Below are 25,199 nucleotides of genomic sequence, written 5' to 3' on the forward strand. Positions count from 1 at the left end.
GGGTCCTGCTGAAAACAGGCCTCTGCTTTGCTCCCCACCCTGCTTCTCTCCTCACCCCATTTCCTTCCACACGATGGGAACATCAGCGTGGGACACGCTGGCAATCAAGGGCCTCGGCTAGGTCGTCTGATCAGGAATCCCATTTCTAACATTTGTAAATTGCTAAAAGGAAAGCAAAGAAGCACCCAGGGCGAATGAGGCGATTCTTCTCAAGCGTTCCCTTCAGTTATCTTAATATTCATGAGTATCGTCTAGTAATGAGGATGTCAAACTGTTTGCTTTCCACAGCAGCAGAGTGGTGACCTGGTCTGGTTGCAGAAACACGGTTCATTTTCTAGGAGAAAACTGTGAAACAGCGTTGCTGCAGGCGTGCAGTTAGGGTTGCGCCAGAAAGCAGCAGGGGCCAGGCCCAAGAGGTCAGCCCAGGTCACGGCTTTAAAATAACCTGCTGCTTCTTTTGGAGAGGAGGGGCTTGCAGAGAGCAGGAAGCTGTGTTATGCCCGGAGTGCTCGGTAGCCAAGGGGGGAAACGTCTGGGTGCTTCGGGAGCAGAGAACATGATTTTCGTGTTGACTCTGTGGACATGTTTGCTTCCAACCTGTTGTAATAATATGCAGCCTTCCCCACAGAGCCTTTGGCTCAGGGTTTGCTGCAAGTTTGGCACTCAAGGAGGCTGGGAACAGGAATCGATATATGTTTATTATTAAAGCTTAAAAATTGATTCTTAATCTGTTAGTGCTTAAATACCATCCCTTTTTATCCACACTGATGTTCTAGCCATGATCATAGATGGTGCAGTTGACCTGTGGGGGTTAGGGGTGCTGAGCTCTGTGCCATAGAAAATCCGTGTATAAGTTTTGACTCCCACAAAACCTAACCACAGTGTCTCTTGCTATATGCAGGGGATTGGTTCTAGGACACCCTCCCCCACTGTGGATACCAAAACCTGCTCAAGTCCCTTATATAAAATGGGGTAGAACAATGCATACGGTTGCCTCTCCATATCCACGGATTCCCAACCACGGATTTGAAAATACTGTTTTCGATCCACATTTGGTTGAATACATGATGCAAAGCGCAGGGATACAGAAGACCAACTGTATCTATTGCGTAAGTGAACCAGTGCAGTGTTGCTCAAGGGCCAACTGTACTTCCTTGTGTAAAGAGGGGAGTAACGACTGAAGGCACTCTAATTCAGCGGCCGCCAACCGGTGGTCCATGGACATCTGTGGTCCGTGAGGTCCGAAAGGTTGGCAACCGCTGTTCTAGTCGCTGTCATTACACACACATGGAGGACATTCTTACGCACTTATTTTGTCTCTGATTATAGCTAATAGACTGACAACTCCTGGTCAGTAGGATATAGATTGTTTCTATGTATCAAGTGATTTAGAAAGGAGAGAGGTCAGAGCAGACTGAGGACAGGAACTAACAATATATATGGAGCCCGGGTGGGTAAACTACTGAACACGCCCAGACACTTGGAGGGCAGAAGTGTTGTAATGTACTAAATATTGTCAACAAATAAAGAGGAGTGCCCCATACCTGGCCAGCATGGCTCAGTGGTTGAGCATTGACCTATGAATCAGGAGGTCACAGTTCAATTCATGGTCAGGGCACATGCCCAGGTTGCAGGCTCAATCCCCAGTGGGGGTGGGGGTGGGGGGCGTGTAGGAAGCCGCCAATCAATGATTCTCTCATCATTGATGTTCCTCTCTCCCTTCCTCTCTGAAATCAATAAAAGTCTATTTTTTAAAAAGAGGGGTGCCCCAGCCCCTGGGGAGCCACTGTGTTTTGGAGCTGATCCCATGGACGGACATGCACACCTCTGCAGATTTTCCCTACCTAGAACCGTGGCGCCAGATTCAGGAGTGAAGCCCACCAGTGGCGAGCGCCTCTCCATTATAAAGTTAGGACCCAGCTGGTGCAGTGAAGGAAAACAGACTTTGCAAGGCTCTTCCTACGCTGGGACCCACTTTCCCCTTTCCTTTTGAGTCAGAAGTCATCAGATGTGGTGGCTTCCTTTGTTGCATTAGCAGATTCCCGGCCTAAGGTGACTTTCTAGACCTATAAATCTTACCGATGTTTCCTCAGATTTGAGAAGGGGTTGGCGAAGGGTTTTGTGGCTCCCTAGGGTCCCCGCCTTTGAAGCTCCAGGTCGAGCCTACAGGAAAGTCGGCCACAGGGCAACAGGTCTGTCTGGCCGCTCAGTGTCAAGCACAGACAACTATCGCATGGGTGGGGGGAAGTCCGCAGAGTTCTCAGGGCCTGATGATAGCTAAAAAAGCATCTCTGATTCCAACAACTGAGAACTCTGTTTAGTTCCACTGATAATTATGAGGACCACTGTGATACTCTGCTGCACAGCAAATGGACATGAGGAAGGTACAGTTGTTAACACTGGAGAACCAAGCCCAAACAGGGACTGGCACACGGGAGCCGAATCCAGCTTGCCAATAGTTTGTATTAATAAAGTTTTATTGAAGCACAGCCACATCCATTTATTTAGGTACTGTCTATGGCTGCTTTCACAGTACAACAGCAGAGTTGAGTAGTTGTGGCAGGTACTGGGTGGCCTGGAGTGCCTAAAATAGTACCTACTATCTGGTCCTTTACAGAATAAGTTTGCCCCAGATCGCTGCTCTAGGCAACTGTCCAATTAGCCACACCACCAGTGGGACCAGAAGTGGTAAGACCTCAGCAGGCATAGAGGGGACTATGGAAATTTGGAGGAGGATGTGTTCACATCTTTTGGGGGAACCAGGAAAAATGCGTGGACCAGGAGGCATTCAACGTGGGCCTCAAAGGATGGATAAAATTCCTGCAGCCGATTCTACAGAGTGGGTTGATGATTTCAGGAAGAGAATGGGGCTTGAACAAGTGGTCACCACATGAGGTGATCTCAGATGTGACTTAGGAAGTGGAGAATGGGATGCAAGGAAAGCAAGGCCAGGGGGAGAGATAAAGCTAGAAAGGGAATGAGGAGAATATTAAGGTCGAGTGAATTTGAACATAACTGTAAGCAGACAGTCACTGGGGGTTATTTAGTAGGGTAATGGCATAATATCTGACTCGGCCATTTTTATATGGAAATAGTGTCAGTTATTCTTTAGTTCAGATGAACCACCTGTAAGCCTTATTAGTGAGTTCATAAAGTGAAATCTACACATGGCAGAGGGAAAAGTGTTCAGGTCTTAAAGGCACGCAAGAGTGGGTTCCCATCACAGCTGTCCTCACTGAGTCTGGAGGCAATTTCTTTTTCTTTTTTTTAATTTTTTTAAATTGATTTTTTGAGAGAGAGGAAGGCAGAGTGATGGAGAGAGAGAAACATTGATATGAGAGCGTAATATCCATTGGCTGCCTCCCAATGCCCCCCCACCCGGGATTGAGCCCTAAACCCGGGCATGTTCCCTGACCAGGAATCAAACTGGCAACCCTTTAGTGCACGGATGTCACGCATCCAGCTGAGCCACACGGGCCAGGGCAGGGGTAATTTCTTTAACCTCTCAGAAGTTCCATTGTCTCATCTGCAAAATGGAGATAATATTAGCACCTTGACATGGTGTCATGCATGAAAATCAAGAGAAGCAGCATAGCTAAAGTCCCCAGAGAGGGCCTGGGATATAGAAGTCACTTCATTGATGTTAATTCTTGTTGATTCTTTCTATTAAGATGAACCATATAACACTGTTGTTTCTTTTTCTTTTTTTTTATTCTTTATTGATTAAAGTGTTACATAGTTTCCTTTCCCCCCATTGACCTCTCCCCTGCCATTCCCTCCCCACAGCACATGCCCTCACCCCTGTAGTGTCTGTTCATTGGTTATGCTTATATGCATGCATACAACCAAAGGGCTTGTATGCATGCATCTAAACACCAGTCTTTCTTGTTTTTTGTTTGACCTACGAAAAGTGCAATTTCATTTGGTCCAACTTAATGCTTAGGGGAAGCAGCTAGAGAGAGGACAGGTTGATACTTGCCCACTGTGACATGACAAATCTCTTGACACGCTAAGACTCACTTTGGGATGCGCCTCCCACACCTGGCCATTCTGAAAACACAGACAGGATAAGCACTGAGGTGGCCTGTGTTACCTCTTCCAGGTGCAAAACCAGCGCTACGGGCAAGCGCCAGTTTGGAGCACGGCCTTAGCCGCAGAAAATGGAGATCCGTGGGGTTGGCTGAGTGACTGAGCTTCTATCTGCTGCTAAACTGTGGGGTTTGGTGTCCTTAGTCCCCACAGGCCTTAGGGCCTCGGGTTGCTGTTGTCTTTGTTGCAAAGGTCTGCCGGCTGCCAATGGGGGAAGGGGCTGGAGAGAGTCAGTGTGCATCTGTTGTTACTGTGAGTGACAGCACCGGTTCACAGTTCAGTCCGCAGACAAAGGGAGTGAGACAAATGGAAGACAAGCTGCCATTTGGGGCGCACGGAGCTGCTGAATGGCCGGTGTCCTTAGCACATTAGCAACACATTGGAGCGAGGGGATGGCAGGAGTGACGTGTGCTACAGAAGGATGTGGCAGGCCCGGGGACAACAGAGCAAGAAGCTGCAGACTCACCCTCACAGAGGGACCCAAGTAACGCGGACGCTTTCCTCCAGGTCGCCTTCCTTGGTGGCCAGGCATTATTGAGCCGCCTTTCATCGGCTTTGGGTCCTGGCTCTGTGACCCACGCAGCCCCGAGCGAATGTATCATGTTTGCACGGTGCTTGCCGGTCCCAACAAAGGACGAAGCCAGGCCAACCCTGGCTTGTTGGCTTTACAAACGGAGGCTAGAGGTTATGCCCACCAGCTGAGGATGAGAGCGGGTTCCCAGCCACTCGGGACAGAGGCAGCGTGTAAGCAGACAGTAGCCCAGCCGCTCCCGGCCTCCCAGGCATCTGAGGGCACCACTGTCATAACCGCACACAGAGCACCCCTATCGCAAAGCCCTTCACTGCGGCTAAGACCCTGCTGTACTTTTCAGTCAGTTACCTGGCCAGGATCCTCCGAGTAGTGCTGTACCTCACTCTGGCTTTGACGTAACTTCTTGCCCCTGGCCTCAGTGATGTCAGGATAGGCACCTGTGACAGGGAGGCCCCACTGACCAAGCTCCCTCATCACCTTCCTGCCATCGATGTGCCTATCAACTGAAAGTATTTTTGTGCGTGTTTCAGTTCCACATTCTTTCTTCCCATGCCTGGGAATGTGTCACTGTGTGTGTGAACGCACAGGTTCAGGCGAAATCTCCAATCTCCGCAGAACCACCGTGTCCGCTAATGTGCGAGAATCGTTCCGAAAGGGGAGCTTTCGGCTGAACACGGTGTGTTAAGTGGGAAACTATCCCTGTGTAAGCCTCCAAAGGTTTTCAAACACCTGTGTGATCTAAAGTTGGAAAAAAAATGTCTTGCCTTAACAAGAAGTTCCACGTTCTTACTTTATTTCTTCCACAAATATGTAAAAGGAAATTCTTTCCAAGGCGAGAGAATTTTTAATTCGCTATAAAAATTTCTGATTTGAGTTGCCCACCTTGTTCTCTCCATCTTTTCTGCTCATCCTGTTCCCTGAAGTCCAAGTGCACAACTCTAGGGGGCAGCATGCACACCAAGTACCATGTAAATGGAGGGATGCAAGGCGGCTCTGTCCTGAGAACAGAACCAGGTGTCTCATCTATGCCTTCCAGTGCCTGGTGTGCATTGGTTAGCAAATAAATAAATGTGTTAGCCCCTCCCACTAGCAGACATTAAAATGTGTTTTTAAATAATCTATAATAATAAAAGCATAATATGCTAATTAGACCGGACATCCTTCTGGACAACCTTCCAGACAAAGCTGGGGCTGCGAGAGAGTTCCAGGTCTCTGGTGCCGGAGGGAAGCCGGTGCCTGCAGCCAGGGGAAGGAAGGCCTACTCTTGCACGAATTTCATGCATCAGGCCCCTAGTATAAAAATAGTTTAATAATTGGTTTTATGAATTAAAAAAGGATACCTAAAAATAGCATAATTCCATAAATTTTTAGATTAAAAAATACTTAAATTTTTTTTTTTTAATAAAAAGACCCCAAAATGGCTTTGCCCAGGTCATATAGGTAGGTTGGGTCAAAGCTGGAGCCAAAACTTGATTCTCTTGGACCCAGGTGATGTTCCCATCAGGTTTGCTCAGTACCCATCAAAGTCACAATTAATATTAGAAGCGGCTCCTATGTGTGCATCGGCACAATTCTAGTTGGCGTTGGCAACATTGTTAGAAAACTCTTCAAATTAGTTTGGTAATGTAGCTATAATCAAGATCATTTGTTATTATTCTGCATGTGTTCAATTTTACCTAAGAAAAGACATTTGAACTCTTGTGGGGAATATCTCCGCGAAGTCAATTAAGTAAGTTCAATTTTAGTGAAAGCTGAGACCGTGTGGCTTGGGAGATTAAGTATAGAGTTTCCAATTTAATGCCTTGAGTGTGTGTCTTCAATCTGTGTAACTGGCTTATTCTGGGAACTGAGACCTATTTTATTTCTCAGGGAATGATGGTTCCGCTACCAATACTCTTTAAGGCTTAGACCACTGGGGGGTTTTGTTGTTGGTTGAGACTAAACAAATGGAGAAAACACGTGTCCCACTGTAACACACTAGAAACATCTTTATTTTCACTGGTGACAACAAAGGCCACCAGTGGTCAGAATGAACTGCTGAATTCCTTGCTTTTCCCCAAGTATGGATTTAATCTACAGCACATGCGTTTCTTGAAACTGTTTCTTTGCTCGTAAGAATTATTCTCCTGAAATACCCACCCATCAAAAAGAAAGGGGACAGTATTGATTTTCAGAATTCTTATTCCTGTTCCATCGGTCAGCAATACTGGAAAGAGAATCAAAGGCCAAAGAGAATTGGGATTGAGGTGGAAGGCTGAACTTACCGATGCGGGGGCTACAGGACTGTGCTCTAACGGGCTGAGCAATAAAGGCCAACGACTAGTGACTAGAGAAAAACAAGATGCAGGCAAACTCACCCGGGAAAGTTAACACTGTCAGGTACTGGAATAGTCTGTTGAGGCTCTAGGTATGTTTTCTGGAGAGTCTGAGGTCTGGAGAACACCGTTCTGGGCAGAACTCATAGCTGAAGAGTCAACAGAAAGTCTCTCCAACCCAGGCACATGGGGCTATAACTCACACGAATGTTGTGGGTGTTTTTTAGAAAAGCAACAGAAACTCAAAAAGGACAAGTTGGTTCTTTGTCCTCTCAATTTTAAAGCAAATAGCCAGCGTTGCCTGCCTTCTCGCTGACGCATCCAGGGTGCCGTGCAGGGTCAGACGCTATTCTGTATTTGCAACGAGAGTGGATGCTCAGCATCTGGTGGGAGGTATCTGAATGGGAAGCAGGAGCTGCTCATGTTTTCAATCAGGATGAAGGCGGAGGATTTCAGGACTTACTTTTCCATAGAAAGAAATGTTTGTACCCATTCTGCTTTTGCTGACTGGGATTTCGAGGTGCTTCTTGGGGGCTGTGGCCATTTGTGACGTCGTGGAAGGAGCATCTGCCCCAGCACGTTCTGATGTCCACTTCACTTTCCGGTTTGTAAAATGGGACTAAGATGCCCTGCCTGCCCCTCAGGGTTGCCACAACCATCAAATGAGCTAGACAATGAGCTCTTTCCCAGGCACCTGTAAGTGTGGCTCTGCTGTGGTCCCAGGATTTGTTCTTCCAGTCACTGAAATCCCTTTAACCCTCACAGGAACTCTTTGAAGTTGTCATACCCATTATATAGGTGAGGAAACAGAGGCTTAGAGAAAAAACGTTGCCCACGATCACACACTAATAAGTAACTGAGGAGGGATGAGAATTCGGGTCTGATTTCAAAGCATTCTGGAACAATTGAATAAGTGGTTTTCCACTTTTCCTTAAAACAATTCCCTGCTTCTTTCCCTGGCTTTTGTTCCAGCTGACCGCTCCAGTGGGTTTGAATAATTGTAAGTCAATTCTTAGCTAGGGAAGCAGTCCTTAATTATCAGGGGGGCGGGCGGGGGGGGACAGAAGGCTGCATCTTCCAGGAATTTGGAAGACCCCAGCAGGAGGCAACCACAGGCCTTTGGCAAAAGATCACTTTTCAACAACATTGTCAATTTCAGTGACCCCTGACCTTCCACCTGCAGGTCCCTGAACAGCTGCTGTGTTATGGGAGGCAGTGGCAGTCTGTCTTCTTTTAAAAGGCAAATGCATACCCCCCCTCCCTGCCCCCTGCTGAGATCCCACCTGGGATTTCAGCCCCAGAGCTGGGGGTCATCTCCCACATCCAGAAATGAAGCAAAAAAAAAAGGCAGGGAGTACAGCTTTGACAACTGACCTGAACTCTTCTTTTTAATATAAGCCAGGTTTAACATACGTCATTCTGTAAATCCGGGAGTCCAATTTGAGGCTTGTAATTTGCTGCTCCTCCGAGTGAGGTGGAGCCTTGCCAAGCACATCAAGGTAACCGAGGGAAGATATAATTTGCCCGCTGTGAGCCCGCGTTGCAGTTCCCTATTGTAATTTTTATTTGTGTTGAGGTTTTGCGGTTTTTAAAGAGTCAAGTAGATTTATTTTAAAATTAAGGCGGACCAACATCAAAGGCAGGCAGAGGAGGATGTTTCGGTATTATGGGGAAACCCCGTGTAATCTCCTAGAGCCGTGTTCTTTCTCAGGGTACGTATCAGTAAATGGTTAGGGGCCTTTCACAGCCAGCTTGCTGACCTCAACCTACCCCCACAGGCGAAAATCCCTTTCCGATGGGATTTAGAAGCCCCCTCTCTCCTCCTCAGCCACTTAATCTAATCCTGTTTGTAACTCGGCATGCTGCGTGAAGAATAAGAAACTCCAAGCTGTCCTTTCCTACCGTGCAGGCTCCTGAGATACCGGTCCGATGGGGCCAGTGGTTCCCTTTCAGATACTAGGTATCCTTTCAGGCCAAAAAATGGACCATTTGGATCATGAGTCATTTACTTGGTAAAGGAGAAGAAAGTTTATGTTGAAAGTTTCTCTTAAAAGGAATAGCAGGTGACACCTGAAGCGCTAGAGTGTTTTTTTGTTTGTTTGTTTATTTTTTTGCTTGTTTTTTTTTTTTCGTACTACGGGATTTTTTTGCACCCACTTACTTATATAAAATGTATTTGTCTATTGGCTCATGTAGGAAACGCATGTGCTTTCTGTTCTAGGCACTTTAAGTGATAGAGATAGGTAGAGAAATAGGTAGATGGGGTGTAGATTTGTAGATACAGGCTCACAGACAGATCAAATTGTTCCTCAAAAAAGCTTTTTAAGAGAGGTGCTATTATTCCCACTTACAGGTGAGCAGATTGAGCCACACCAGCTTCTCACACTCTACAAATGTGTCTCTTTAAAAGGGAGATGAGCCCTAGCTGGTTTGGCTCAATGGGTAGAGCATTGGTCTGCATACTGAAGGGTCCCAGGTTGTATTCCTTTCAAGGGCACATGCCCGGGTTGCAGGGTGATCCCCAGTAGGGGGCATGATCAGATGCAGGAGGCAGCTGATCAATGATTCTCATCATTGGTGTTTCTATCTCTCTCTCCCTTCCTCTCTGAAATCAATAAATTATATATTGATTGGGAGAGGAGCATAAGCTGTACAATGTCTTCTGTGCTCCGTGTTGTACTGGCTTTGAAGTTGTTGCACTTCTGATGGTAACCAGGATCCTTGCAGATCATCAGGCTCATATTTTGTTCCGAGAAGACCAGTGGTGCCAAAACAGATGTCCTGCAAAACCCCTGGCAGAAGAAAATGTACACTAACAGGTGGCATTTGTAGGGCTCAGTGTGCATGGAAATGCCCAGGGCACAACCATGGACTCACAGTGACTGATGGTTTCCTGGTCTTGTGTAGTACAAATAATGCCACGGCGACACCTTCAGTCATTATGACCCACAATCTTGCACTGACAGGAAACTCTCAGAACAGACAGAGGTGGGAACCAAATTTTTCAGTCAACATAGGCTGTTGCTTGTTCTGTGAGACTTACTATTTGTTAAGTTGTGGGTCGTATGGAAAGCAACCTTGGAGGTAGGAAGTGGCCCTCACTTCACTTTTCTTTCATTTTGTAGAGGAAGTGGGCTTTGGAATTGAATCCTGGTTCTTCAGCTGCTAACTTGGTTTATCTGAAGAAATCATTTCACTTTGCTAAGCCTTAGTTTTCTCAGCTGTAAAATGGGAATGATAAACCTAATTAAGGAGCTAATGTACATAAAACAGCACAATACTGGATGCATACCAAGTTTTAATATTAAACTGCTGCTCCATGCTTAATAAAATCTAAGGAGACGGTTCAAGTACATTAGAGTGTGGTAGAGAGCTCAAATATACACAAATAATAGTGTGAGGATTGCTGTAGCATAGATATGTTCTTTGGGAAGGTGCGGTGAGCGTCTCCTGGTTGAAGGAGTTGGGTAAACTTCAAAGAGAAGGTGACTTATTTTCTGGGTTTTCAGTGGAAAGTACTAGTATGGGATACCACTGGGAATCTCTGCAATAGATTAAATATAGGCTGGAACTGACCTGCCCTGTAGTTAACAAAAATTATGCCTTGCATCGCTATTGATTTGTCTATAAAATGAACAGTTTTATTGGTATTTATTGGTAAGCATGTATATTGCAGAATAGGCTTGGTTATAATTCCAGTAAATCCAATTATGTTAAGGGTAGCTATATATACAAGGTTAGGAATGAGAAAAACTCGTAGAGGCTAGAGACATACAAGGGTGGGTAAAAGTAGGTTAACAATTGTGTGTATGTGAAACACAGCTTATTCTTGTATTATTATTTATTAATTATTATATTATTTCCAGACAAACAGCTGTAAGCCCACTTTTGCCCACCCCATATAATTAATAATCTATAAAACACCCTAGTAAATTCAAGAGGAAAAAATGTGTTGAAATTATGATTCATCATTCCACGTATTTGTAACCATATTTAATAGCCTAATTAGCAATAAAATTTTACGAGTTAACATCACCATGGGAACATTACACTCCCTTCTACATTACCGAGTTTTATCTGTAGATTTGTAATGTTACCATAATCATCTAGATGTGTTTCTACAGTGAACCCAAATGAACTTGCACTAATTAGATTTTTAGCTGCCAGTCTTGCTTTTATAAAGTTGAATCCATATACTTTCAGAGGATGTGTGCTATTTGGGGGTGGTGAATTCTTCAGATCTTCCTAAATTCACAAAGACCCATGGGAGAGAAAAATAATGTAGCAGAGTCTCAATTATCTTTCCTAAATGATAATTTCACAATCTTTAACTTGAGACATTTCTCGAAGAGGCTAAAAAATATATACTAAGACTCCTTTCTGGATATTTTCAGAACTCCTAGTTATAACTATGCACCAAATATGGATAAACACTGGATTATGCAGTACACGGGACCCATGCTGCCCATCCACATGGAATTTACAAACGTTCTACATCGCAAAAGGCTTCAGACTTTGATGTCAGTGGATGACTCTGTGGAAAGGGTAAGCATATGAACTTGCCTGACTTACAGGTTTTTGTCCAACTTCCCATTCTTGTCCGACCTGTTTTGTTATTTTTGTTTGTGTATGTGTGTTTTTTTCAGGAGAAGTGAAAGAGAAAACTTGTCAGCCCTCCCTTATCTTATGCTCCCTTCTAGTACCTCTCTAGGCTTGGTTCTTAAGGAGCCAATAGCAAAGAGGACATAAAAAGCAAATCATTATAAATTCACGGCTACACCCACAAATACCTTCAGGAATTAAGCAAATAATGTAAATAACTAAAGCAGGTCCAGCAGAAGACAATAGGGAGTGGTGAGGATTGTGATCAACTTGAAATTAAGCTCCATCTAAAAAGCAAGGAGCAACTACTCAGCTCCAACTAATTCGGGCATGTAGAGTGTGGATCCAGAAATACAAAAATTGTATTTGAAATTCCATTGATTTTAAAACAACGTAAGCCAAGCAAGACCTGCCTACAGGCTAAATCTAGCTGGATCAGGCTCAGAAACAGCCTGTTTTTAACCCTTGATGAATAGTTGTAAGAGTGATGATATTAACATTTGCTTGAACAATGAATTTTTCAAAGTAAAACCTATAAGTTTGGTGGTGGAGGTTGCTTTGTGTGTTTTTTCCCTTGCACATAGGTGAACAAAAACGTTTACGGAGCATGAGCCAGATTAAAAAATGTTACTTTTCAACTGTATTATTGGACTTTTTTCCTCCAAGATTGTAAGCAGCAAGAACATGTAGTTAACATTCGCCTTTGTCAGGCCTACTAAAGCAGTGGTTCTCAACCTTCTGGCCCTTTAAATATAGTTCCTCATGTTGTGACCCAACCATAAAATTATTTTCGTTGCTACTTCGTCACTGTAATGTTGCTACTGTTGTGAATAGTAATGTAAATACCGGATATGCAGGATGGTCTTAGGCGACCCCTGTGAAAGGGTCTCTCGACCGCCAAAGGGGTCGTGACCCACAGGTTGAGAACCGCTGTACTAAAGCAACACTTAGCCTTTTAAAAATAATGGGGAAAAGACTGGGGGAAATCATTGCCATGCTGTTGCTGCTGTAGGCCATCACAACTGCTTCTGACTTGTCGCTGGGCTGTGTTGCAGCTGTATAACATGCTGGTGGAAACCGGGGAGCTGGAGAACACGTACATCATCTACACGGCCGACCACGGGTACCACATTGGGCAGTTCGGACTGGTCAAGGGGAAGTCCATGCCATATGACTTTGATATCCGAGTGCCTTTCTTTATTCGTGGGCCAAGTGTAGAACCCGGATCAATGTACGTATTCCTCTGCGTGCGACGTTCAGCTGTCGTAGCTCATGTACATCTGAGATAATTCGATTACTAATCTCCGTGTCTGGTTTCCTTTCATCCAAACAAAAAAGATTGCATGTAGGTTGGTAATTTAGAAGACGAAATCCTACACCTCCCTTGCCTCGCCACATGTTAATTTAATGAAAGTATACAATTTAAAGAGGAAAAATAACTGGGCCGATGATTAATTCTCTGAAATTGACCAGAATCCATGTCACACGGGCCTGTGTACACAGATATATGATACGAACATTAGAAACATCATCCTTACTTTGTTTGAGTCAGAGATACACTATTTTAACGCATGCCATCCATTTTCTTAGTTTTTTGTTTGTTTTCTTAAATTAATACTAAAGAACTTTTTAAAATTAAATATTTTAAAGCATGATTAAAAAAAAAGAAGCCTAAAGGACTGGCGTTCCATTCCTGTCACCTTAGACAAGCCACTGCATCTCTCTTTTCTCACCATAATAGGGGTTCATGTGCCCTGCCAACCACAACAGAATGTTTTCTATAAAATGAGAACGTGTGGAAGAAAAGAATGCAAGTAGAATTCAAAAGCTGCAAGGGGCCTTACAGAGCATCGAGCCTAGACCCCCGATTTAACGAAGAAACTCACACAGCAACAGTGCCTCCCTCTCAGAGTCCCGGGTCCCGGAAGTAGTGGCGCCGGAGCCCAGACCTAGATATCTGACTCTCCCCGGAGAAGGCGATGGCAGAAAGAGGGGTTTCTAGGGAAAACATTATTATTCTCTTCAAACCATTAGAAATTGTGGAATCTAGAATTAGAAGGCTTTACGTTTGACAGTCTAGGTGATGTGGATTGGATTCATCTGTAAAAACCTTCTGTCTTTCCTTAGAATTCGATTTTATTTATTTATTTTTTATTACTTTATTGGGGTGACATTGGTTAATTAAGATTATGCACCTTTCAAGTGTAGATTCCAATAATACATGATCTGTATATTGCATTCTCTGCAATATAGAAATCGATTTTAAAGCCCTGGTTTAACAGAAGTTACAGGCTGTCGGGTTTTAAATATATATATTTATATTTTTAATTGATTTCAGAGAGGAAGGGAGAGGGAGAGAGAGATAGAAACATCAGTGATGAGACAGAATCATTGATTGGCTGCTTCCTGCTGGGGATCGATCCCACAACCCAGACACCAGCCCTGACCGGGAATGGAACTGTGACCTTCTGGTTCATAGGTCTACCCTCCACCTCTGAGCCACGCCAGCTGGACCAGGCTATCAGGTTTTAAAAGAAAGTAGACACCCTTACAAAAACCATTATCAGGCCTCGATTTGTGTGCCAGTGTGGCCAGAGCTCAGGGATCTGGGCATCTCTCCAGTGACCCCTGAGACAGTCAATTAATTTGTCCCCATGCCGTCGCTGCTGACCACTCAGCTGTGGCCAAATGCAGCTCCCTTCCCTCGGAGGCCAGGTAAAGGGGATGGGCACTGCAGGCCAATGAGTCACGGTGTGGAGAAAGCAGCCCCACGTGCCATCCTCCACTGCCGTTGGCTCTGCGGCATAACCACCTGTGCCGTTGCAGAGTCCCACAGATCGTCCTAAACATTGACCTGGCCCCTACGATCCTGGACATCGCTGGACTCGACCCACCTCCCGATGTGGACGGCAAGTCTGTCCTCAAACTTCTGGACCTGGAAAAGCCAGGAAACAGGTGTGTCAATTTTCTTTCCCACAGCCAGGCCCAAGCACACTGGCTCCCAGAGCCAGCCAGCAGCTGAAGGAGGTAGAAGCCCAATAGCTTTCTCTCCCCACGAGGATCACGCCCCACTGAGAATTTCCCAGTTGTTTGTATGTAGCATGTGATGGAGACGCACTCATGGTCTGCGGGAAGTGAGAGGTGTTCCTTTAAACAAACTGTTAGCACAGACCCGTTTGGAAAGACGTCCAGCTGCCAACTGTAAATATTATTATTTTGCTTGCAGGTTTCGAACAAACAAGAAGGCCAAAATTTGGCGTGATACATTCCTCGTGGAAAGAGGGTAATTATTGGTTGCTCGGGTGCTTCTGGAAACCAGTCCTTGTGGGAAGCGCTCCCTGCTGGGTACCCCCCCCCCTTATTTTGGGTTTAAGCATACAGATTTCATAAGTCTAGTAACAAAATTGAATGGTCTGCTAGTCATTCTTTGCTGGCCAGCAGAATAATGATTGTCACATCAGAATTGTAAAGAATAAATTCTCATTAGCCGTTACATGGCTGTGGATTTTACTGTTGTTTTCTCAGCCTTAGTTCCTAATCGGACCAGTCAATGAACTTTCTTAACCTTCCTTCCCAGGTTCTATCTGGCACCTTTCTGCTTCTTTTCCTGATGTGCCATTCTTAGTTTTAAATACATAAACATTGGAGATTGTGATTATTTCCATAGTTTGCTTCTGGGAACCAGTCCTAGTGGGAAATGCTCCCTGCTGGGTACTCCCCCCCCCCCTTATTTTGGGTTTAGGCATACAGATTTCATAAGTCTAGTAACAAAATTGAATGGTCTGCTAGTCATTCTTTGCTGGCCAGCAGAATAATGATTGTCACATCAGAATTGTAAAGAATAAATTCTCATTAGCTGTTACATGGCTGTGGATTTTACTGTTGTTTTCTCAGCCTTAGTTCCTAATCGGACCAGTCAATGAACTTTCTTAACCTTCCTTCCCAGGTTCTATCTGGCACCTTTCTGCTTCTTTTCCTGATGTGCCATTCTTAGTTTTAAATACATAAACATTGGAGATTGTGATTATTTCCATAGTTGCTTCTGGATTTCCCCTTTAGATTTATAATGCTCAGTGTCCTTGTTTTTCTCCATACACACATGGAGAGAAAGCATTCCTATCATTGTTTTTCAACAAAAAGAATTTTGAGTCTCTGAAGCTTAAATATAGGTCCAAAGCTTTGAGGAGAAATCAATACCTGACCTCTCATCTTCATAGTACCCAGCTCATCACGAGGGACCCATCAAATGTTGAACACCTGCCGTCAGAGCCTTAACATCTATTTCTTGCTGTTTGAGGAATGTGGAGTCATGTGACAGGGAAGAAAAAGAGAACAGGCAGGTGGTAGGGAAGGTAACTCAAATCACTTCTTACTTAGAAGCTTTTCCATTTCTGTCAAAGGAAATTTCTACGTAAGAAAGAAGAATCCAACAAGAATATCCAACAGTCAAATCACTTGCCCAAATACGAGAGGGTCAAAGAACTGTGCCAGCAGGCCAGGTACCAGACAGCTTGTGAACAACCGGGACAGGCGAGTACACAGCTTTCTTCACCCCCATGCCTATGCTTCTCTATTTCTGATTTAAAGTATTTTTAACATATAATGTGCATTTAGATATAAATCAATTTTTCCTAACAGTCATGGATGGCTCACAGTTACACCTCTCCCCTGACTGAGAATTGTCTACCTCTTCCAAGCTGGGCCTCCTCATCACTGCTTGGGCTTCCTTCAGTTACAGGAGATGGTGCTCTCAGAGAGAGTTCTAGATATCCACCTACTGAGCCAAAACCCGTTCAGGTTACCAGATACACGAGAATGGTAGCCCCGTTAGAAAGATCAGAGACTCATTCCATCTGAGGATAAGGCACCCTCCCTGGAACTCTTCTTAACTGGTCATCAAGAGAGGGTTGAAAAGCCACTTAGTCAAGTTCATGGGCAGATGCTGAGCCCCAGGAGACATGATGGAGTCTTCCTACCCTGGACTTTATAAAGTCAGACATCATCTAACTCAGAGAGGAGGTGAAACTCTTTGACCAAGGTTGGGGAGTGACAAAGGAACCATATTCTGTTGGTTTATTGTTTCTACCTCTGCTCACAAAATTTCCAACCTCAAATATTTCATTAATAAAAATATTAGTATAGATTTCAGGGCTACCTATAACACCATCTGTTATCAATAAGAACTAAAGAAATGCAGGGTGATGAATTAACACAGACCTGTTTTTAAGGAAAGTGAAAACATATAAACACAAACCATTTGAAGCACTTGTGATTGAAATCTCTACTAGCTCAGAGAAATGCTATGTCACAATGAGAGGAACTGAATTTCTGCCTACTTAGACCAAAGTCATTGCATCTTAGACCAAAATCAGAGGAAAGAGAAAAATAACATTTATTGAGCATTTTCTTATGTGAGACACTGTCCATGGGGTTTTCTCTGCATTAGCTCACTTTAATCCTCACATCTGCAGAGTGAGGTAGGCATTGTCATCGCCATTTTACCAATGGGCAGCTGGTGAGTGGCAGAGGTGGAATCCAAATGAGTTGTCTGATTCAGGGTAAGTTACATCCAGTAGGCGAAGCGAAGTTTAAATCTTCTAAGCCTCTTATTAAAAAACTTACCTGACCTCTAGCTATCCCCACAATTAGCCAACACCAGTTCAAGGTATCAGACGCATGAAATGAAGATCCTAGTTATTATTAAAATGGCCTGGTTTGTTGCACTCTTTTTAGATGGCATCCAGCTTCTTGAAAAGACATTCACAATAAACAACTTGATCCTCCCACTCTCTGCATTTCCTCATGCCTTTTGTGCACAGGGATCCCTTTGAAACAGAGCAGGGCGAGGTGGAGCGCTGTTGAAGGAAGGGGTAACACCAGGCCTTCCCGGTATTCTAGTAAGTCTTAATTTTCAAGTGTTTAGTGGAGAACCTTAGGCCTATTCATTATATTTTAATTTGAACTCTTCTAATCCTTCTTATGGAAGCTCTAAGTATTATTGTGACTAAAACCTCAGAATTGTTTTGTAGCTCTAGCAGGATTTCCATGCGCCAGCCTCCATGGCCTAATTTACTTCTGTTCCGTAGCTGGAAGTGTTTGGTGTGAAATATCTCTCATGCAAATGGGTGACCTTGTGACTATTTTAGGCCTGTAAGCAACTGGCATGATTACCATTTTGCACTGCCTACCTTACAGTACATAATTTTGTAAACCTCTCTACAGAGTTTGTGCTGAAATTTGAATATATGCTCTAAAGGGCAAACGGAGCATAAAATTTATTATGATACTTTGGCCCAGACTCTTCACACATGTGCTCAACTTCAGTTTGCTCTTTCATATTTTTCTTGACTTGTTTTGCCCCTGTGAAATGCTCCACTATCTGGCTCCCTGGAATTTTCCTCTGCTGCTGTCTTTCTGTGCTAAGCAGCTGAATTTTGATTCTATCACATGAATATATGAGGACTTCAGCAGTGATCTCTTTCAAAGAGCCTGAAGTCATGGACTAAGGAATTCGACTTTGCCCCTGAAGGTGATTTCTTTAAGAGTCTGAGAACTTCAAAAAAGTTGAACCTCCTCAAGGCGACTATTGAACCTGTCGGGCAAACCTGACATAGCTTAGTTGTGTTCTACGGAATCATGGTATTTTGCCCTTTTTGCTCTCTCTGGCTACTTTGAAGATTATCTTTTTAGTTTCAATATCACTAACTTTTAAAAAAGGAAGAAAAAGGTTCAGAATAATGAGATTATGTTGTTCAGGATCAAGGCGACAGTTGGCTAGAACTAACTAGCTTGGAATCTGTCCTCTTGACATTGACCCTCCATGGGGTACAGAGGAAAAACCAGCACTATCAGCCCGTTCCCTTCCCACCCCTCAAGGTCTCCTAAGGATTCTGTGGGAGGACCAATGTGGATGCATGAAGTCAAGTACATTTTTAAGAGATGAATTGAAGTCACAGGTTTGGGTTAGAATATTGGCATCCACTACTTTCTAGTGGTGCGTTCTTGGACCAGACGCTTAATTTCTCCTGAGTCTCAGGATTTCTATGTCTAAAATGAAGAAAATCAATCTCAATCTTACGAGGATAAAGTGATATCATATATGCACAGGCTGGGTGAACCATAAGGCAGTGTGCGAATGTCGGGTGGTGGTGTCATGCCAGGCTGTCTTACCTGTTGTCTTCATTCCTAGAAAGCCAGCAGGGAATGGAAATGGGCTGGAATCCCAGACATTTGGCATCCCTTCTGGCATCTCTTCCCCACTATGGGAACAGAACAATCAGCAGGGATTAGATAGGATAGCGTGGCCGTGTGTGTGTGTGTGTGTGTGTGTGTGTGTGTGTGTTACTTCTGTGTTCCTGAATTAATATGAGGCTGAGTGTGAATTCCCAGCACCCTCTCAGCTGGAATTACACCCTAGCACATCTATGTACAAAGATACTACACACATCGACTCTCTCTCTCTCTCTCTCTCTCTCTCTCAAAAAAAAAAGAACATGGACCCGTGATACTCAATTCTGGCTGCACATCAAAATCACCTGGGGAGCTTTTGAAAATATTGATGCACAGCCTCACTCCAGAGCGATCAGATTACAACGTTCAGAGGGGAGGACAAAGCAGTAGTATTTTTCAATCGGGTTAAGAACCACAGGCCCTGAAGAAGAGAATGCCAGAGGTGGCAGGGGAGTAGAAATCTTCTAGTTGGATGATATCATTTTCTTAAGAAGGAAATTTAGAGCCAGAGGACTTAAGCTACAAACCCAGAGTCAGAACCTGTACCTGTTCATTGCATGTTTGATCATTTCTTCCCCACAACATGCAAAAACATAAGAAAGTAGATGTTCCCTTGGAAATTCTAAATGGCATTTGCCTGGCTGCAGGCATGGGTGTAGGACCCACGCCCAGCACCCGAGACGGTGGTCTCAACCATGACCACACGTTGGAAACGCTGCTATTCAAGTCCTGCTCCAGACAAATTAAATCAGAACCTCTGCGGGTGGGACCAGGCATCCGGCGTGGTTGTTTCTGGTTTTGTTTTTGTTTTTCAAGCTCCTGCATGATTCCTAGGAGCAGCTAAGGTTGAGGATCATTCATATGGGGTCAGCATAGTTTTCCTTTTTTTTCCCCCCCTAGGTATAGATATTGACTCTTAAATAGGAGTTACATAAAAAGCAGTTCCCTACGCACCCAATTCTGGAGGACATCTTACACATGTTCTGTCACTTAAGAGGAAAAATTGTTTTGTTTTTATGCAGCAAATGCCATGTCCCCTTGTGGGGTTGTCGAGTGCCAGCATCTTTGCAGTGTAGTTCGCTTTTATACCTGTGTATCCATACAGAATCACAGATTGGTAAGATTCTAAGAGGATCCCAGCATCTAGCAAAGGAAATAAGAAGGCAGCTTGTTGAGTGTAAACTGGTTTAGTTCCAGGATTTCTGGTCTCATCTGAAACTCATCCCTCAGACCTTCTGTGATCAGCTGCAGAGCAAAGATAAAGAGACATTTACCAGCAAGATCTGGCTAGATTGTTCGCTGGCCAGAAATTGACGGCCTGTGGCCAGGAACTCCCTGAGTGTCGGTTAAAATCACAGCGAGGCTTCCAGACATTGCCTGGGTTCTCCTGATTCCAGAGGGTCCGGTAGGAAGGACTGAGCCCCAGTGCTATTCTCTGGCTGAACTCTTGTCTGCACCCAGAGTTCAGACAAGTCCCATGTGGACAGCTCAGCCTCTAACCCCTGCCTCCTCCCCTCCTCACCCTGCACTGAACAGCTGTGCATCTGCTTAGAATCTATGTTTTGGCTTCTGTGCATTTTTCAGAATACAAACTGCAGGGTTAAACGTCAAACCATATTTAGTGATGTCCCCAACAAGCCAGAGACAAATGTGAGGACAGACACTAAACTCTATCCTGCAGCCCCACCCTGTTTGATTTCTGCTGCAGTATCTTATCTCCCAGGACTCCCTAGCATAGCCCAATTGCTCAGGTTTCCCCCCTTCCTGTCGCTTAACTGTAGCTTTCTCATCTGAGTGTAAGTGGTCGCCTCTGCCTTCCAAATGCCAGCCCCTTGACTGAGGCCCACCTGATGCCTCAAACTCTGTCCCTAACCTTTCTCCTTTGTGGTTGGTGTCCTGGTCAAGGTGCCTTAGAATTGCATCTTAGCTTCACCACTTTCTTGAGTATGTGACACAAGCAAGCTACTTAATCTAACTTTGCCTCAGTTTCTTTATCTGTAAAATGGGCATAGTAATAGCACCTGTCTCAGAGCACTGCTACAAAGGTTAGACCTGTTAAATATACTAAGTACCTGGCAACACAGCAAGCACTCAGCCAATGCTGCCTATCAATTATGGGCCAAGATCAATTCACCGATTTTACTTTTCCCTGAATTGCAAGGACCATACTTCTTCCAACAGTCCAACACTGACTTTTACAAATGTTTATCCAGATGAAAACATAGAGGAGGAAACGCTCTCTATCTCCTGCTTCTCCTTCCTTTCCGCTTTTCCTCTCCCTATCCCTGTCCCCCCATCTCAGAGAAACAGGAGAAAAATCGCCTTGTCACGAGTAACTCTATTGCATGTTGTGGGGGGAAATTTGATAGTGGCCTGTGCTAAGTATCACTTTGAACACAAGGATTATATTGTCTTCTTATGTTCCCCAGTGTTGAGATAAAAGTTCTAAAATGCATGTCCACCTGCAGGTGGCTGCTTTCCATGCTGTCTGTACTGGCCTGAGGGATAACCAGGACGTCAGAAAATTGCTGTATGGTTGTGACATTTCAGAAACATGATTTTACCTGCATTATGGCCAAATTCACAGAATAGGACTTATAACAATGGAGAAATAATGTGTGTGTGTGTGTGCGTGTGTGCAATATTCAGCTTTCATTGCAGTTTACCTCAGAAAAACTTATAGCCAAATTTTTATTTCTTATTCATGAAAATGGGCATGAGGTGGTATAAATAAGAATATAGATCAGCCTTAAGCAAGCTGAGGAATACATGCAATTAAAAATGATTACCTCGTGGTCACTCAGGAAAGAAAGATAATCAGAGTTCAACCATCACCTAATATTTTACATTTACACCTGGAAGTATTCTGTAACATAGATATTATGTCCACTCAAAGCATGAAGAGACTGAAACTCAGGGAAGTAACGTGATCAAAGTCACACAGCTGGAAAGGTGACAAGTATCAGTTCAAACTGAGATCCATGTGGTCTAAAGCCCTAGTCTCCCCACTAAATAATAATTACTATGTTATACACAGTTTACACCCAAGAGACACTAGCTTACCCAGGGATTGGGTAACCATTTTTCATTGATTTTTTAGAGATATAGGAAGGGAGAGAGGGAAATTTTTTGTCCCATTTATTTATTGATGCATTCTCGATGATTCTGTATGTGCCCTAACTGGGGATTGAACCCGCAACCTTATCATATTGGGACGATGCTCTAACCAACTGAGCTATCCAGCCAGGGCCTGGATAACCATCTTTAAGGGCCAATTAATTATAATGGTACTTCTCCATATTCATATAGGCCAGTGATGGTGAATCTATGACACGCGTGTCAGAGGTGACACGCGACCTCATTTTTTTGGCTGATTTTTCTTTGTTAAGTGGCATTTAAATATATAAAATAAATATCAAAAATATAAGTCTTTGTTTTACTATGGTTGCAAATATCAAAAAATTTCTATAGGTGACACGGACCAGAGTTAAGGTTTTTCTAAATGCTGACACGCCGAGCTCAAAAGGTTCCCCATTACTGATATAGGCCATCTTTTCCTCGGATCTCCAAAAACACTCAACAATTTATTCTCATGACATATCCTTGAGGCCAGGGGGAGCAAGATGTGGAATCTGGAAGAACAAAGAAATTCTGCAATTTGCTCAAGGCCATAAAGTAGCAGCTAAAGAAAATTAAAATTGAGGTCTTCAGATCCCTAACCTAATACTTATCTCCATTAAAAATGGCTACCTCTTGCCAAGTTTACATTGGGTCACATTCTTTGAGTAATAAACAGTGTAACTGTGTGCATGTGTGATGGCGATGAGAATAATAGCAGCTCCTGTGTTGACTACCTACCCTGTGCTGAGTTCTCCTTCTAGGTCATGGCTAATGCTCGTGACCCTGCAAAAGCTTAGACTGTCTAGCAGACTTGCTCAAGGCCACAGAGCAATGTGATAAAGCTGGTAGTCAAACCCAGTCTTTTCTAGCTTGAAAGTCCAGATTTTTTCCACGAAGCCACATCCATATGGTTGTAAAATGCCATTCCCAAGTCCTGGGCAGAATATAGATCATGGTCACTACTACAATGGGTGCTAGTCCTACTCCAGTAAGTGAATTATGGCAGCACAGTGGGTTGTTGTGAAGGTTGAGTGAATAAACTTGCATAACATGCCCTAGACCAGTACCTGGCATCAAGTGAAGAGTTCACAGCTACAGATAATGGTGGTGCTGCTGGTGGTATTAAATGGAATTATTTGAAAGGCATTTGACATATTTCTCGTTAGGTTTGATTCCACCAAGCGGCTGCACCCAGGAATCCGTATAGCCAGCCTTCTCCTCTTCCTCAGGTGTTATTTACCTACAGGTAGACGTAACCAATCAAAAATGCTAAGACATAATTACTAACCGGAGAGATTCCTTCCCAAGTTGAGTGTAGTTGGAAAGGCTAAAATAAAGTAGTAATAATGGAAGACGTTGTTTAAATCGTTTAATCTAGCCCCTTACCCACAGACATATGAATGCGTGCTAAGTGGCCAAGCTGGAGAGGAAGGAGGAGAGTTCGGGCAGTCTCGTCCCTCGGAGCAGGAAAAGAATTTGCAGACAGAGTGAGTGGTCAGGGAAGCTGGAGACCAGCGGATTTGGAAATGAACTGATTTACTGATAAACTTCAAGGGCGTAGATAACAGTGAGACCCTGTGACATCTAACTTTCTACCAGGGCACTGTTTAACAAAGGCCTTTTCTGAGGCTATCTCTAAGTCCCATTAGCCTCACTTGAGTTCCTGCCTCCATCTGATTTCTGAAACTTCTGCAATGCAAAATCGGCTCATTATTTTCACCATCTGAATGGCATGCGGCATGAGTTTCAGAGCAATTCTTTTAAAAAAATCCTTCTTCGCCTCCCTCGATAAACGCACTAAGATGACCCCTTTAGCTATTTCAAGGTTTTATTGCTCAGCCATAAAAATTGTCATGATATCGAACACTGAAATGACTGTGGCAATTACATTTCATTACAATTCCTAGTAAGCTTGCCACTAAGATTTTCAAAGCCTTTAGCTCAAGCATGTCAAACTCAAAGGCGTTAACATGAGGCAAATAAATGAGGCATGGGGCCCTCGGGCCACGAGTTTGACATGCTTGCTTTAGCTAATTATCTAATGAGGTCTAAGATTTTTTCAAAGGGTACATGGTATGAAAAGTAATTGGCAGATTAGTCCAAGGCTCTTATTCTATACAAGAATGTGGGTGGGTATTTGTGTGTATGTGGTGTATGTGGGTATATGTGGGTGTGCATGTTTATACATATACATGCATGTATGTATGTATGTTTGATTTTGCATAAACCTTATCAATGCCAAGGACAGTGCCAGACCTCAGGTGTGTTTAAATTCAGCTCTTCAGGGAGGAAACAGCTGTTTCTTTCATCTCTATCCCATAAGAAGTTAGCAGGAATTTGGCTAACAGAAAATGCAGGTTGTATTCCAAATGGGCTAAGTCACTAAAGATTCTGCCTACGCTTTTGTGTTCTACAGGCATCTACTTGTACTCTCAGCTCTTCCAGGCCAAAAAAAAAGGCAGAGTTTTTTTTTAATGTATCGTGATTATTTAAAAGGAGGGTCTTCACCATAGTTGTGTGTTTTAAAATTAGTATTTGTACTAAAGTTGATATAAATTGGAACCACAAAAAACATAGGCCATCATTTTTCAAGAATCAAGTCAGCCATGCCCTGACAGCGTGGCTTATTGAGCGTCGATCTATGAACCAGGAGGTCATGGTTTGATTCCCGGTTGGGACACATGCCTGGGTTGTGGGCTCAATCCCCAAGTGTGGGGTATACAAGAGGAAGCCAATCAATGATTCTCTCCCATCAATGATGTTTCTATTTGTCTCTCCCTCTCACTTCCTCTCTGAAATCAATAAAAATGTATTTTAAAAAATCAACTTAGCCACATTTTTCTGTCTGGTAGAAAGGAGAGCACTTGGTAAGTTTCTGCTTGGCTTGGATTGCGAGTCCCCTGACCACTTACTGCTTCTATAGACATGCAGCAGTCAACGCTCAGGTTTTAAACTGAGGTAGAGATTACCCAGGTGGACGGATACGTTCTAAACCATTTGGATTTAAGACAGATATAGACAGGCACTCAAGCACCATTGATTCCCAAACTTTATGGAGCTATAAAAAACGTCTATTTTTATGACATTTTTCACCAGCAAGAATTCTACTTGGCATATAATTATTTTTTAAAGATATTTTTCATTGACTTTTCGAGAGAGAGAAAGGGAGAGGAGGGGAGAGAGAGAGATAGAGAGAAGCATCAATGTGAGAGTGAAACAGAGATGAGCGAAACAGATCAGCTGCCTCCCCTAAACCCCCTTCCAAGGATGGAGGCTGAAACCCAGGCATGTGCCCTGACCAGGAATCAAAC

General features: G+C 43.8%; 1 protein-coding gene across 5 annotated transcripts in view; it reads left to right on the plus strand.

The window, feature by feature from the left end:
- The window catches only part of SULF1 (sulfatase 1), a 146,664-nt gene that overhangs the window by 92,981 nt on the left and 28,484 nt on the right, over nt 1-25,199 (plus strand). For all 5 annotated transcript variants that reach the window (XM_015566246.1, XM_006767312.2, XM_015566249.1 and 2 more), the window contains 5 exons: nt 11,331-11,481; nt 12,594-12,769; nt 14,365-14,493; nt 14,765-14,821; nt 15,939-16,068. In XM_015566246.1, the coding sequence (XP_015421732.1) occupies nt 11,331-11,481; nt 12,594-12,769; nt 14,365-14,493; nt 14,765-14,821; nt 15,939-16,068 (643 nt within the window). The remainder of the gene's footprint in view (nt 1-11,330; nt 11,482-12,593; nt 12,770-14,364; nt 14,494-14,764; nt 14,822-15,938; nt 16,069-25,199) is intronic.

Source organism: Myotis davidii, unplaced genomic scaffold (assembly GCF_000327345.1).
Source record: "Myotis davidii unplaced genomic scaffold, ASM32734v1 scaffold200, whole genome shotgun sequence".
In the NCBI taxonomy this organism is placed as follows: Eukaryota; Metazoa; Chordata; class Mammalia; order Chiroptera; family Vespertilionidae; genus Myotis; species Myotis davidii.